Source organism: Manacus candei, unplaced genomic scaffold (assembly GCF_025592945.1).
Source record: "Manacus candei isolate 608988 ecotype Guabito, Panama unplaced genomic scaffold, ASM2559294v1 h1tg000015l, whole genome shotgun sequence".
NCBI classification, from domain to species: Eukaryota; Metazoa; Chordata; class Aves; order Passeriformes; family Pipridae; genus Manacus; species Manacus candei.
Genome location: NW_026138063.1, coordinates 12,489,002 through 12,503,759, shown reverse-complemented (window position 1 = coordinate 12,503,759; position 14,758 = coordinate 12,489,002). Strand labels below are relative to the sequence as shown.

Sequence of the window (14,758 nt, the reverse complement as noted above, 5' to 3'; positions counted from 1 at the left end):
GAGGCATCTAATGGTACCAGCGTCTTAGACCCTGTTTAAATAAGAGTCTCATACGAGTCCCCGGGTGGTGAGGGGGAGCCCCGCTCCCGGTGGAGGCATCTGGTGGCACCAGGGTCTTACACCGTATTTAAATAAAAGTCTCATACGAGTCCCCAGTTGTTGACCTTGGAGAGTGCTTGACATGGGCAGCAGTGCTGCCTTGAAAGCTGGAAAACACAAGGTGTTTCCTAGAGGGCTTTTGTGGGCTGTTGGTTTTTTTTTTTTCCGGCGGGACCACATTGAAGTGGGAGGCGGAGGATGCACTGGGAGAGTTCATCAGATCTGTCCGTCTGTCCTCACACAGGATCAGCCCTGGTTAGGTAATTTCTTAGCACTGCATGCCACACCTGTCCCTAAAGACCACAGGTGTTGGAGTGTTCACCTGGCAATGCCACTGCTGAAAGTATTCCCTCGTGCCTCATCTGAGTCTTTCCTGCAGCGCGTTAACTCTATCAACAGTGAACATGGATATTTTCTCCAGTGATGTGTTTGAAAACTGTTGCCATGTCTCTTCTCAGTCTCCTTCCCCCCTCCCCTTCTCTCTAAATAAAACAACCCTAAGTTGCTCTTCCATATTTTAGGACTCATTTGTCATTCTTCTCAGTGCTCTCCCGTGGACTGTGGCCAGTTGATTCACAGCTTCCTTTCTGTAATGTGGCCAGAACTGTGTGTCACATGCTGAGAAACCAAAAATGAGGTTTGAGGTGTTGTAGAAGTCAGGCTTCTGTTTATATTGTGGGATTTTTCAAAGAAAAATAAATTGCACAAGAATGACATGCTACATATGTGTGTTTTCAGGACTGAGATAAAAGTTGTTGGGATGAGGTGAGGCACATGTTTTTGCCTCTTGCTTCCCTACTTTTCAACTATTTATGTATTTATAAGTTTAAGAGACTACATTTTAAACCTTTGCTTTTGTATTTTGGCTTGACCAGTTTTACTTGTTATTTATACCTGATTTTTTAAAGGCAAGTTTCAATTGAAAATAAGAATGATTATACATCATAGGACATGTTACAAATAACTTTTTATGTATAAACATAAATAGAGAGTAATTCTTACTTTGAACGGTAGAGAGCGTCATACAACTAAATGTTTCAATTCAGGAGAATTGATGCTTTAGAAGTGTTTTCTCTAGGAGATGGTGAACCTGCTTAAGGTAATGAGCAAATGTCACTGTCTTCTTTGGATCTGGATTACCAGATTTTGATGAAATATTATGAGAGGTTGTCAAACTATGGAAATGATGAAAATTTTACACCTTTAATCTGTTTTTTCTTGGTTTTCAGTTACAAAGATAAATACCCTTGTAAGGGTGTTCTGTAGGAGCACAGATTGTCAATTGGAGCTGGAATAAACCTTTAAATTGTGGTAAGATTGTATGAGTCTCGGTTCTTCCTTGGAGACCCTGGTTTGCTGGGATACTCTGCATGCAGCTCATCTCTCGTGTCTCTGACAGGGCAGCCAAGGACCCCTGCTGCACCTTAGTCTGCTACAGACACCAGAAAGAGCAAGGCTGATGTTTGGGAAAGCAGCAAAAGCTGACCAGGCAGAAAACGCGTGTGTGACATTCCTCTTTTCCATCCCTAGCACCTCCCAAAATAATGAGTAATTTCCCAAAATCATCAGCCTGCCTTAGAAAAGGTACCTTTGCAGTTGTTTCCTGCCTGTTATAGCTTCTAGATAGCAATGCTCATTTTTCCCATGTAATCAGGTTTATCAGAAATGGACTTTAATGCATTGGGGTTTTTTAAGTTTTATTTGAAAATTGTGACTCTCGTATACTATCTGGAGTTCCCTTTGCTTGGTCTCAGAAGAACAAAATGAAAAGTTGAGAGGCTCAGATCGAGCCTCAGAGTTGCAATGGGAGGAAGGAAGAGGTAACACTGTTGCTGGGGTATGGAGAGCACCTTGTTCCCCCTTGGTCTTATGCAATAAATCATCCTTAACACAGCTTAGTACAGTTGTATCCTTTTCAGTCCAGCTTCTGCTCTGGGCTCCTTTTGGAAGTGTGGTAGGTGTCAAGGCCAAATAACTTGGCTCCAGTGCCACCTGCTCATCGGCAGTATTTTCAAACACATCTGTTCCTGTGCTGTGCACATCTGGTTTGCAGGTCTGTACCCGGCTCACATTATTAGCAATAAGCAACTTTTATTATATTAACTGACCTAACTCCCTCGTTTTGCCATCTCTTTTCTCTGCATTTCTCCCATTTCAGTTTCTCTGAGCCTGCCCACTGAAGGATAAGCAGTGGTCTTTCCTGGTGCTTGAGTTATCTGAGACTTGTACAAGCCCATACCACATGCATAAGGAATAGGAACTAAATCCGTACCTCTTGATCTGTTTCAGTTTCCCTATAAATAATATTTTAGTTTTCTTAACATATTTAATGCTGGAAGAACAGGTTTTCCTTTCCTGACCTCATTCCTAAAATATTTGTTGTGTAACTTCTTAAAAAGTAGCAAAGTACAAGGAAATAGTAGTGAAATGAGAATGAATCACAAGACTAATAAACAAATGCAGGACAATAGTAGCAAAAAAAAAAAAAAAAGGAGTTGGTAAAACCCTCAGTGTTGTTTTCCTGCCAGCTTCCTTTTGGCTCTGATTTGAAGGTCAGAGACATCTATATCCAGCTCACTGACATCAGTGGGAAACTCCAGTTCCCCCAGGAGTGAGTAAATAACCTCAGTGATGTCTCCCAAAGCTATATGGTGAGTTCAGAAGGCATTCCATGATGATATTCTTGATAATGAATAAACAACCTGATTACAGATCCTGCATAGCTGGATTCTGACACGGAGTCAGTGCGTAAATCCACCTGCACAAACTGGGGCACTTGTTTACAATTCTAGAGCTTGGTTTTTTTTCCAGGGCATATGTGGGGAACACTGCTGGACACTTAGTTCAGACTGGTTGCTAAGAGTGTTAACAACAGCATTGCCTATTTCTTCTTATTTGGACACACTCCTGGTTTCCAGTGATTCCATAATCTCTTGAAGAAAAAATACTCCCCTCCTGCCCTCCCCTAAAAGTTTCATGCCAACAGCACTTGCTTACACCTGTCAGAGTTATGACCCAGAGTCATATTGTAGCAAACACTTGTGAGATTGAACTTTTTCTATCTTGCAGTGTTTTTGAGTGAATTCTGCACATACTCTCAGAATTGCAAAACTCCAACAACAGAATGGAGGGAGGAGGGATGAATGTTACCTGCTAACCCCAGAGAGGGAGGAGCTCCATGCTTCAAACATCAGCAGAGTTATGAGGAAGGTGTGTACTTAGAGCACTTCCTCAATGTAGAATTTCAAGCACACTATGCTGAAGACCTGTCCTGAGGGTGCTCTAGAAAGTCTCCAGAGGGTCATTTCATGGGGGAAAATCCTGCCAAGAACCATTATGCACAGCTTAACCAGGGAGAAGAGAATGAGATGGTGAGTTTTATCTATGTCTAGATCTTTCTCAGCTTGAAGTAGAAGGTGGCATGTGTTCTGCAATAAAATGCTACAGACTGTAATTGAGTTATGGGTGGTTGAGGTGTTCCCATAGAAGAAACAAACAGTTAGAAAGAGATACCATTTTTTTTTTTAGCAGAAAGAAAATAAGGTTGGTTGTGTCCACTGGATTTAACTACTTATCTCCTCCAACAGGGGATGCCTCAACAGATTATTGATGTGTTGTTACAAATCTAGGTGGAAGTGGTCTAATATGAACTTTAGGGATGGACCAGAGTGATGTGCCTAAACATTTGACAGCTGAATCTCCAGGGTCAGCTCCACTTAGAGAACTGGAAACCTTGGCTTTCTCCAGAACATAAAAACACATATGTTATGTTTGCATAAATTATTGGCAAATATGGTCTATTGAATTGGCAACTATTCCAGCCTAAGCACCTTTATAAAGCTGGATTCCTAAGCACAGATCTACCATATTTCTTTCCAGAGTTTCCCAGGAAGGAATATGTCTGCATGCATTCTGTAACATGTGGAAGTAAGTCTTATGCTTACACAAAATATCTGATCTCCTGCCTGGCACTTCTCTTAAATAATAATCCCAGTATATGATTGAAGTGAATTCAGTGTTTCTTAGCTGCTTTGGCATTACAGCGTGTTACGAATCAGCTATTCACATGGATTCTGTCCATCTAACAGGTTCTATTGGAGATATCAGATCCATAATGCAGCTGTACAACAACAATTCTCATACATGGTAAATGCAGCACTTCTCAAAATTCCTTTGCTGCAAAGCCACTGTAGCTCTGCTGTAAGTGCCTGCAGGATTTCTGGTGTAAAACAGCCCCAGCAAAGCTATTGAAACACAGTCACTTACAAATAGATATGACTTCACTTTCAGAAACCCTGGAGAAATCCTCAAAATCTCCTTACTGAGAATTCTGTTTTAGTGAAAAAGAGACCGTATCATGGAAAAACATGGACATTTGTTATCTCTAGATATGAATGTAGATTTTCAGACAGCTCTCCCAGCCATACAGAGAAGGGGAGATGCCCTTTTGTGCAATGCAAACCTGGGTAATCTGGGATGTGCTGGAGAATGTAGTACAGGGTCACCCAGCAGCATGAACTGAGCAGTGCAGGAAGCACAAGGCACTGGCTCCGAGGGTGGGGACTAATTAGCTCAGTACGATGCAGAACCCAACTGGCTCTGCCGCCCAGTTACTAAACCTGCTGGCGGCACCTTGCTCCTGGCTCTAGCCCTGGTGCTGATGTGCCACTGCTCCACAGCTCCAAACAGCTGCTGAGTCTATGTCTGTGCTCCACCCTTCCCTGTCCTTCTAGGACCATAAACACCCTGTCATGCTCTCACCACTTATTGGCACTGTCACTAGCAATGCCAGAACTGAGCTTGAGCTAATTAGGTTTAAGTGGATTGTCTGGTGCTGCGTACAGTCACACTATTGAACTCTGCATGTCCACTTCCAGCTGTGCACTACTGGGACACTCAAGCTGTGCTTGCATGGAGCCAGTTATCCCAATGTTCTTGTTTCTCACCAGTATCATACTGAGCCCATGTACCCTGTGCTCAGGGATCTGCGCTGTGAATCTGACGTTTGAGTTCGTCTCCACTGTGATCATGAGTGTCTCACAGTTGCCATGCTCTCCATGCCTGCAGTGAACATGATCAGTGCTCATTCACCCGGGATTCCCAAATGAAAATCAAAGGAAAAGACTGATAAAGAACTTGAGTAGTAAGTGGAATTAAAACTATAGCCAAATTATGCTAGATTAGGCAGGAATGCACAGGTGTTTGCTACATTTTTCTAAGAGAGAAAAAAGGTATGAATATGAGATAGAGGAAGATATCCATGAAGATGTTTGAGGTACTGTAAGAGGAGGCAGAAAAAAAATCAATGTGTCTATAGAAAAAGAGAACAGCTAGTGTGTGTATTTGTGTGAAAGAAAAAAAGAAATTAATATGTAGGTGAGAACAGTTGTGAAGAAAGAGACAAAGAAGGCTCAGTTTAAGCAGAGGAGTAAAGGAGAATACATGAGGTAAAGAGAATTATGTGCAGACATTATTTCTTTGTTAAAGTAGTGTATTTTAAGTTACTGGCAACCACAGCAACTGGTAGTGGCATGTAATGTCTCAGTGACCCTGCAACATCTTTTTTTTTAAATTCAAAGCCATGAAAAATATTTTTGACATTGTTTCAGCAGTCAGTTTAACCCACCAGAACCAAATTATTTACAAGCAGTTCTTGACTTCTCAAACAAAATCAGATCACTTGGTGTAATAATGTAACAGCTGATATTGTGTGGGTGCCAGTTCTTCCAGAGTGGAATAGTTCAAGTAATTTTGAGAGCAAACAAGTAGTTCATTTGAACTCTGGACATGCAATGCTTCCCTGTGTTGAACTAGCTGTCCAATTTGCTGAGGCAAGTTGGGGAGCTCTAATGGGAAGAAATGCTTTAGGACAAGAGGGCGTGGTCTTAAGCTGTGCCAGGGGAGGTTTAGGTTGAATATTAGGAAGAAATATTTTACAGAGAGAGTAATCAGCCATTGGAATGGGCTGCCCAGGGAGGTGGTGGATTCACCGACCCTGGAGGTTTTTAAGATGAGACTGGATGTGGCACTTAGTGCCATGGTCTGGTAACCACGGCAGTGTTGGAACAAGGGTTGGACTTGATGACCTTGGAGGTCTTTTCTAGCCCGGTTGATTCTATGATTCTATTATTCTAAGTTTTCTTCTGTATTTCCATTTCTTGTTACAACTGAGATGCTGGATAGTCCTGGATTTAAGAGTAATCACTCTGACTGTGTAGGAAATCCAGCCTATATATCCTTGTGTATGTCTTTGGGGTTACCTTACATGGCTGGAGAACATTTGCTTGAATAGAAGTTCACTCTTCTGGTATGCAGCTAAAACTTAGCAAAGTATATTCACAGCATGAGATAATCTCTCTCTCTCTCTCCATAGCCATTTGTAGTACCAGAAAGATCTTAGTAATGTGAGAGCACTCTGGACACAGCAGCTTGCCTCAGAGAGTGCTAATAATAAGCTACCCTTCAGAAAAATCTACTTGAAGGTGTTTTTGAGAAGAAATAAATTTTTGGTGGTATAGGAAGGAAAAACACAGCTTTATACTCTCTGACAATTTGATGCTCTTCTCTGTACATCTTGGGAATAATCATTCCCTTTGCACAGACCCTAAAGTGTGTAGCTTAAGTTTGCAATGCAAAAGTTTGTGATAGACTTTGACAGGCTACTGCTTCAGGAAGGATTTGCCAGAAGCCTGTCTTGTTGTTCTGTCTTGTTCCCCTGTAGCTGAAGGAAAGGGAGAACTGCAGTCAGTTGGCTGGTGACCCCCAGTTTACCACTGCATATTGGCAACTGTCTGCCTCCTGTGGGATGCCAAAATTCTGAAGGAAATCCGATATAGGAATTTTAAATATTTTGAGTTGGAAAAATTAAATTAAAATAGAATCTGAAGGGTACAACCTTGTTTCTAATGGGACAATAGTGAATGTTGCTACTACTTTCAGAGGGAACAGAAAAATACCTCTAATGAAACAGATTCTGGTTGGTAAGAATGAGATTCAGTTATTAAATTCCTTGTGAATTTTAACCAGTCTTTCAAGTCTAATCCTATTACCTGTTGTTATAGAAACAGGTTGTTTGTAGTAGGGTACCTGGCATTTGGGTTACCAGAAAAATGATCATTCACAGCCATTGTTTAGGCTCCCTGCTGGTAGCTACAGGCTTTGTTTTCACCAGAGAAGAGGGTGCCTGAATTTGTTTGATTTTGCATTTCAATTCTGCTGTGAAGATGACCTGGCAGCTAGAGGCATTTTTCTTTTTAACAAAGTAAAAGACTTTCTGGACACTAGAGTGATAAGCCCTTGAATGCTGGCTTTGTATGATTGTAAAAGCAGGTAAGAACCTTTCTTGCCAACTGAGCAGGTCTGGCAGCTTTTTCTGTCCAGTAATCCAGGGTCCCTCCCTAGACCCTTCACTCACTAGTCAAACCATTTTGTTACAGTCACTCTTCTGACTGTTGGGAGTCTCAAGAGAAAAAAGGATGTTTACAGATGAGGAAACAAAGTTTTACAGTACACTACAATTTATTAAAAATTATTCTATAGAGATGAGATGAGCACTGTATACCAGCCTATTTTGTAGATATTATCACCTCCTATCAGATAATGAGAAGTCATTTGGAGTCTTACACATAGTTAATCTTCGCTTTGTTTTGCATCATATCTTAGTCTGATGCACTCGAGAACCCAGATTATTTGACTGTGCAATTTTATGTATACCAAATGCAGTCATTGAACTCTAAAAACTTGCTCATACACTAGAGAGGTTGTCAAGGTGCAAACCTGTATTCATCAGACCCCTCTTCAAAAGAAGCATGTCTGCACCAGCTCAGCCTCAGCGTGCAGTGAAATAAAATGCGACAAAAGTTATTTCCTTAACAATATAAAACTAACCTGACAGACGTGTTCTTGTTGGTGACATCAACACCAGGACTTCTGCCAGTCTTGAAATTATTGTTTGCCATAGTTGGAAATCTTTGTAATACAGGCCGAGTGAATTCTGAATAAGCTTGAAGAATTTCTAAATGCTAATTACTCTAAGTCATCCGTGTGGCTGAATAAACTTGCACCGTGTGTGTGCCTGTTCCTCCCTTCTTCATGCACATTGTGGGTACCTCTGTTGTGGGTCTAATATTCACCTTTTTTGGAGAAGACAATAGTTTTGAGAATTCTTCTAAAGAATTTCACTGTTGACTTATTCGACAAGTGAGAAGTTTCTGTTTCAACAACGAGTTATTCATGTATTAAATTTTTTTTATGAATGCAGCATTCATTGCTATAATCCTTTCAACTGAAAGAACAGGGTCAGGAAAAACTTCTCAACAGAACATTCTGTTCTGAAGTTAAGTATTGAAAGGTTCCGGCTCAAGGAACTTTGTCACAAGAGAGGTTTGGAACTCAGTCTATTTCCCTGCCTAACTTTACTTCTGAATGATGTGGCCCAGGTTACCTGCTCCAGACATTTCCAAACCATGGGAAATGCTTTTCTTTGGCTTTGGCTTTAGATTCCTTCATGAACACTCAGATACAAAACAGCAGTTAACAACTGAAGTTTATTCTTTCCCAGCTCACTCCTTTTAGAGCTCCTGAACAGCTATGTTCTGAAATGTCACATTCATCAAGACATGAACAAACGAACTTGAACAAACTCCTGTGTTTATACAGCAGGTCATGTCCTTGAAGGGGCAGAACAGCTCAGTAGTATCTATCTATCTATCTATCTATCTATCTATCTATCTATCTATCTATCTATCTATCTATCTATCTATCTACCTGTCTATCTATCTGTCTGTCTCAGTAAAGTCCCTTGTGAGAAGCAACAAGATCCATCACACAGTGTAACTGGTATCTTAAAGACCATGGCCTTTTTTTCCCAGATGAGCTGTTTCCCTTGTTTGCCCCTCTCCTATTTTTCAAGATAAGGAATACTGATGCATGCTTGGTTTTGGGAAGTGCCTTGAGATCTACGGATTCAAATCCCTTTTTGAGTGGAAACTGTTCTGGAATGAAAAGGCTTTAAAATGTATGCAGGCTTAGGTGGACTTGGATACGTATTTCATATATCAGTGCATGGTTTCCTAGGCAGAAAAATACAGAGTCTGTACTAGCTCTGTGGTTGTGTTGACATACCTCGCCTGGGGAATCATTGAGCATTTCAGTGGAGAAGAATACTGACAACAGAAGATGATCCCAGTGACTGCCAATCACATGCAGAGCACCCAGTCTCCCCCTTCTTAATTGTATTAGCTACAGCCTTCTGTGTCAGACTTCTCAGACATTGGGTGTAAGACACAGAAGCTGAAAATTAAAGGAATGATTCACTGGCAGAAGGAAGATGCACATGGCAGCAATCTTGTTCTTCCCCACCCTGATATTCATGCCCATCCCAATTTGAAAATATTGTTCCTGTTATTCCAGGTCCAGCTATATATTGGAGGAAGTCCAAAGGCATGTCTTTTAACAGTTCTTCCCTTAGGCATCTCTGTCTTCTTGGGAGTTCCTTTGCCTTGCTGACAAGCTGTGAAGTCTGGATCCAAGCACGTGGATCTTGCTAGTATTGCTGTGAACAGTAAATTCACACTGTTCTGTGTACTATTCTGTATGCTGGTGCTGACAGTAATTCTGCAACTTTTTTCTTAAGGATACAACTAGAGAGGGGAATGGAGACCCTTTATCTGTTTATAGGAATATGAATATAAATAGCACAACTGCCACAGCAACTACCTTCTAGCAACCTTGCCTATCTACTGTCCTCTGTGGGCTTCCTTCTGTCTGCTGCAGAGCTGCCTTATTCTCTTGATCTGCTCAGAGGTTATAGAAGCCTTTGAAAATTCTCTATGTACATCTCACAGGTGGTATAACCAGGTCCTGTGCAGTGCAGGCCACTTCCCAATATAGTTTACTGTATGTTTTCCCCCACAGTTGCCAACTTCCCTTTAGAAACCTCTTGGAGGTTACCTAGGATGACAGTGTGACTTTTGGAGAATGTCATAGAGCAGGTGTGCCGAGGCAGCGTGTGGAACCACTGGGCAGGGCCTGAATTTCACATAACAAGCAAAGACACCAGCACAGAACCAGGAATTATGCATTACTCATCCTTGCAATTACGTTGCCTTTTCTTCTCACCTTATAAATGGATCTTGCAATATCTGTGGCTGCAGATATCTGATCTTCAGAAGCAGATTGCACAGTTGCTGCAGATATACTAGGAAGAAGGAGATGTAGAAACTTTAATCCTTATGTTAGCAAATTCTCCTGTCACCTGATATAATTGCAGCCTTGCAATCTCCCATCTTAGCACAGTCTGGGTCTCCTCTATAAATTCACTGTATACATTTCATTTCTTGTTTACCAGGTCCCTGCTAGCAGTACTGAGAAGAAATTTGGCCATGGTACCAAGACCTGCAGCTCTTACACTGTAATGCTGACAGTCATCCCTTTGAAGTTTTGGGCAAGTCACCTTGCCTCACTATAACCATTTCCCCAGCTTTAAAAATGGAATAATAATAATACCCACTCATACAGCTACAATGAGTAGCTTCTTTTGTCCCTCTGAACATGTAAAGCATTCTGCAAGTATTCATTAGTTGTTCTTACTAACAGTTGTTATTATTTTGTGATGTTGGGCCAATGGTACATTGTCAAGCCCCAAATTCCCCATACTGGAGCTATCATGGAAGATGATAGCAGAGCTGCAAAGGCTATGTCTGTGCCAAGTTGTGCACAGCAGCTCCAGCTGGTGCAGGCACACGGTGTCATTCGGCACCAAGCAGAGATACTGGTTGATTCCCTTAAGTGTAGGTGCATTAATGCAGGGCAGCAGCAGTGCTTCTGATGCTGAAGCTGCCTCATCTGCTGCAGTGGGTCTGCACACATCACTCATCTTCCCCTAGTGCAGATGTACTTAAGTTCTTCAGCCGTCTCACCCAGCGACCTTAAAAAAGCTGATCAGACAAATCTTCATTCCTAACTTGGGGTCTAAAGGTTAGGACCTCTATATTTTTGTATCATTCCTGCTCATGCATACACATAACAGTGTTTCATGCCAAGTTTCACAACTAGATAAAAATATTGGTCAGGCTACAGCAATTTAGATTTTATGAAGGTGGATGAAAAGTTTTGTGGAAGAGGCGAATTTTTTGCAGTCGTGTTTAAGACACATAAAGAAGCCAAATACATGTTCCAGGACTTGTTTTTTTCACAGTGCCATATGTAACAAACAGTACCTATGGGAGAGCAGCGAATGATGGGAAGGTATAGCATTCCAGGCATTTCTTTGGCACAAATAGTATTTTAAGGAATTTAATAGTAATTTAAGTAATAGTATTTTTCCCTTGTCTCTGCTGTACAGGATATATTTGGCTACAAAACTCAAAACTGCCGAAAAGCCTTGTGCATTGCTGGATACATCCTGTCCTGTGGGGCTCTGTGGCTACTGTTTTACTGGAAGCCAGAGTGGGATGTGTGGGTAAACTGCATCCGCTGCAGCTTGGAAGAAGCAGATATTGTTCTCCTTAGAACAACAGTAAGTGCCTAGTTTAATCTTTAGATTAGTCCCTAGTATGTAGTTATTTGGAAGATAAGTAAATTGAAAGGAATCCAGTTGGCTGAAATCTCTTATATTGTTGTTTTCCTGCAATAATATTTTATGTGCACCATCGTTGATCTAAAGAATTCTCAAGTATTCCACAAATTATGTGTATGATGATGATTGGAATGGATGATAACAGCTGATCAGACAAGCTGAAAGAAATTGGGGTGATAAAACTTGTAATATCCGTGCTTTCAAGATCGTGTCATTTATTCTCAGTCCTTCCTCCTCCCTTCTGCCACCCCTGTGCTTTCTACCTTGTAGATCTGTGCTCCAGATTCTAAAGCATCTGTTTGATTGGCAGTGTCCAGCAGATCCTTTCTCCCTCCTTTTTCCTGGACTTGGCTGTCCCAGCGAAGATGCCCCTCTCTGCCCAAATTTATCTAGTGAGCCAAACTAAAGGTTTGTCTATCTCTGTCCCCAGCAGTGTCCAACAGTATAAGGGATCAGTATAAGGAAGAGGGCAAGCTTAGATTGTTTGTTTTCTTGGCTGTATGGATCCGTTTTCCGTCGGCCCTTCCCTGTGTCCAGTAAGCTCACAGTCCTGCAGTTAATGTTTCAGAGCTGTTATGTTTTGCTAGTAGTTTCCTAATACAGGTTTCTCTCTACTGAGGACTGTACTGAAGCACTGCAACATAAGCAAACCCTGATTTTATGTCATGGAAGCTACTGCAACACTAAAGGAAGCAAACTGAGACTCGATTCTGAATCCCAGCTGAGCCTGAATATTCCAGGAGCTGGCAGGGTTGCTTTACTTCCGGAAGTTTGATTTGTTCTGCTTCAAAGATTCCTGAACAATGGCATTTTCAACGTTTGCAATTGAAAAATGGATCACTTGGTACCACTGTATTTGAACTGCCTTTTTAAATGAGCAGGGCAGCATGCAGTTAAAATCCCAGGTTTTGAACCTCATAGATCTGCCTGTTGAATATTTTATAATGAAACAATCTGCATCCTAAAAGGCTGGGGGTATGTTTTTCTTTTTTTAAAACAGCATACTATGTTTAATATCCCTTTTTCATCTTCAATTTGGTTTGCATTTTTAAATACCTAGTCTCATTTAAAATGACCTAGTGTCATTTTAAAAAGCACTTTTCAAATAAATGGAGTTTTAAATGATCCCTTATGTAATTAAACAAGAATTGAGTCATATTATATGGTCTTGTTATCAAGAAGCTTTCTCAAATTATTCTCTGTGCATTTGAAAATTTCATCAGCAATTTCTACCAATAATTGCTATCAGGCAGTTCCAAAGTTAAACTTATTTTATAAGATATAGGAAGATTACGAACTCAGTTTGTGTTAAAGGCCTGTCTAAGGTACCATAAGGGAGGCATGGTGCTAACACACTTCTTCCAATGAAGTGTTAACTCAGGAGTGACTGTGAGAAGGTATTGGCACTAAACATCTGTTTTTCAGCCCAGTGCTGTGTTCCTTTTGATCTTCCCTTTACAGTACGGTCACTGCATCTCAGATTGCCCTGTCCTGTTTGCCTGTCCTAGATCATGACCTGGGTGTTCACATTCCACCCTTATCAACCAAGCACCAGATCTGTGGTCACTGAATTATTTGCAGTACTCACATTTTGACAGGATGGTGGTTCTGTTCCCATTCTGCCGATTTTTCTATCAGTCACAGGTGTTGTGAGTCTCCTCTTGGTTAATCCTTTCAAAAAGCTATGGCAGTGCTCTAGAAATGCCTACTGTAATCATTCTCTCCGAAGTAATAGTGAGTTTGTTCTGGTTTTGGGGGAATTGTGACACTTCTATTTTATACTCATTTAGGATGAATTTCGAATTTATTCTCGTGAGACTGTGACATGGATCTCTGTGTCTGCACTTATCAAAAGCAGATCAGATTATCCAGCCGCTGCTGAGGAAGACTCAATCTTCAGCAAAGCCATAATGAAGCCAAGTTTTCAAGTAAGTAAAGTATTCCCTGCAGCATCTGGGAAATGATGGCAAACCTCAGCCACACTTCATGGAGTGAAACTGAGTTGTGAAACCTACCCAGCTAAGAAACTTGCAGCTTGAGAAATACAGTGAGCTGTTGAAAAACAAGACAGAGATTTTGGAGAACTGTACTCACCTCTGTAAGGACTGTACTCGCTCTGAGGTGGGTTATGAAAAAAGAATCCTCCTTATTTCTGAGAGAAAACATACAAGTAGGAGAGCTTCAGGACACTAGGGTTGGCAGAGAAGAATCAGAACTCCAGATCAAAACCTCATTCCTGGCATAAGAATCAAGGAATTTAGGGGTGACTGTGTTTGAAGAGAAAATGTGCAGAACCAAAAACAGCTGCCACAGTAACATGAAAACAAGGATGAATGCAGGTGATGGGGAATAGAACAGAAAAGTACCTATGCAGAACTGCATCAGTATTTCCAGAAGCATTTCATTAACACATTTTGCTTCCTTGCCTTTGTATGCACCAATTTGGGCTTTAAAGTACATTTGCTGGAATCAGGTCTTGTGCTGTTAACTGTTCTTGTAAAAATGTCTCCTGATCTCTGTCAGCTTTGAGATCCCAATTAGGCACTGGGGAGAAGGCAGACAATTAATTGATCCAACCAGATGACAAGGTCTCTCATGAGTTGAGTAAACATAATTATCTCCTGTTTAGAATAAGTACCAGACAGTTCAGTTATGTGTCTTGCTTAGCATTACGTGTTAAATTGGTATGAGCAATAGGAACACAATGATACATTTGTTAATATCCGGCTCTTGATTATAGATACTAGATCACTGCACTGAGGAATTCATAAAAGAGCTATTTTCCCTTTCAGGAAATAAATTTCTAACTTACTAGCATTTCTTTTTATTTCTACAACAATTTTTAGTAAATATTTTTATTATGAACCTAATTTTAGCTGAACAAAGATGCTGCAGCTGTTTGTATGGACATATATTAATGTACATAAGAAAGTTTAGTTTCAACTAGTTTAATCAATGGAGATAGTATGAAGAAAGTGGAGACTGGTCTGTAACACTTTTCAGAGGATTGAATTAGTAACATAAAAAAGCCAGATAACCTCAAATAATAGGCCCTTTGAATTCATATCAATCAAAACATCT

General features: G+C 40.8%; 1 protein-coding gene across 1 annotated transcript in view; it reads left to right on the top strand.

Annotated features, from left to right (window-relative positions):
- Window positions 1–3,402: 3,402 nt before the first annotated feature.
- The window catches only part of ATP13A4 (ATPase 13A4), a 37,003-nt gene continuing 25,647 nt past the window's right edge, over window positions 3,403–14,758 (top strand). Inside the window, exons 1-3 of the mRNA XM_051781274.1 lie at window positions 3,403–3,470; window positions 11,444–11,617; window positions 13,468–13,605. Of these exons, the coding sequence (XP_051637234.1) occupies window positions 3,408–3,470; window positions 11,444–11,617; window positions 13,468–13,605 (375 nt within the window). The 5' untranslated portion in view covers window positions 3,403–3,407. The remainder of the gene's footprint in view (window positions 3,471–11,443; window positions 11,618–13,467; window positions 13,606–14,758) is intronic.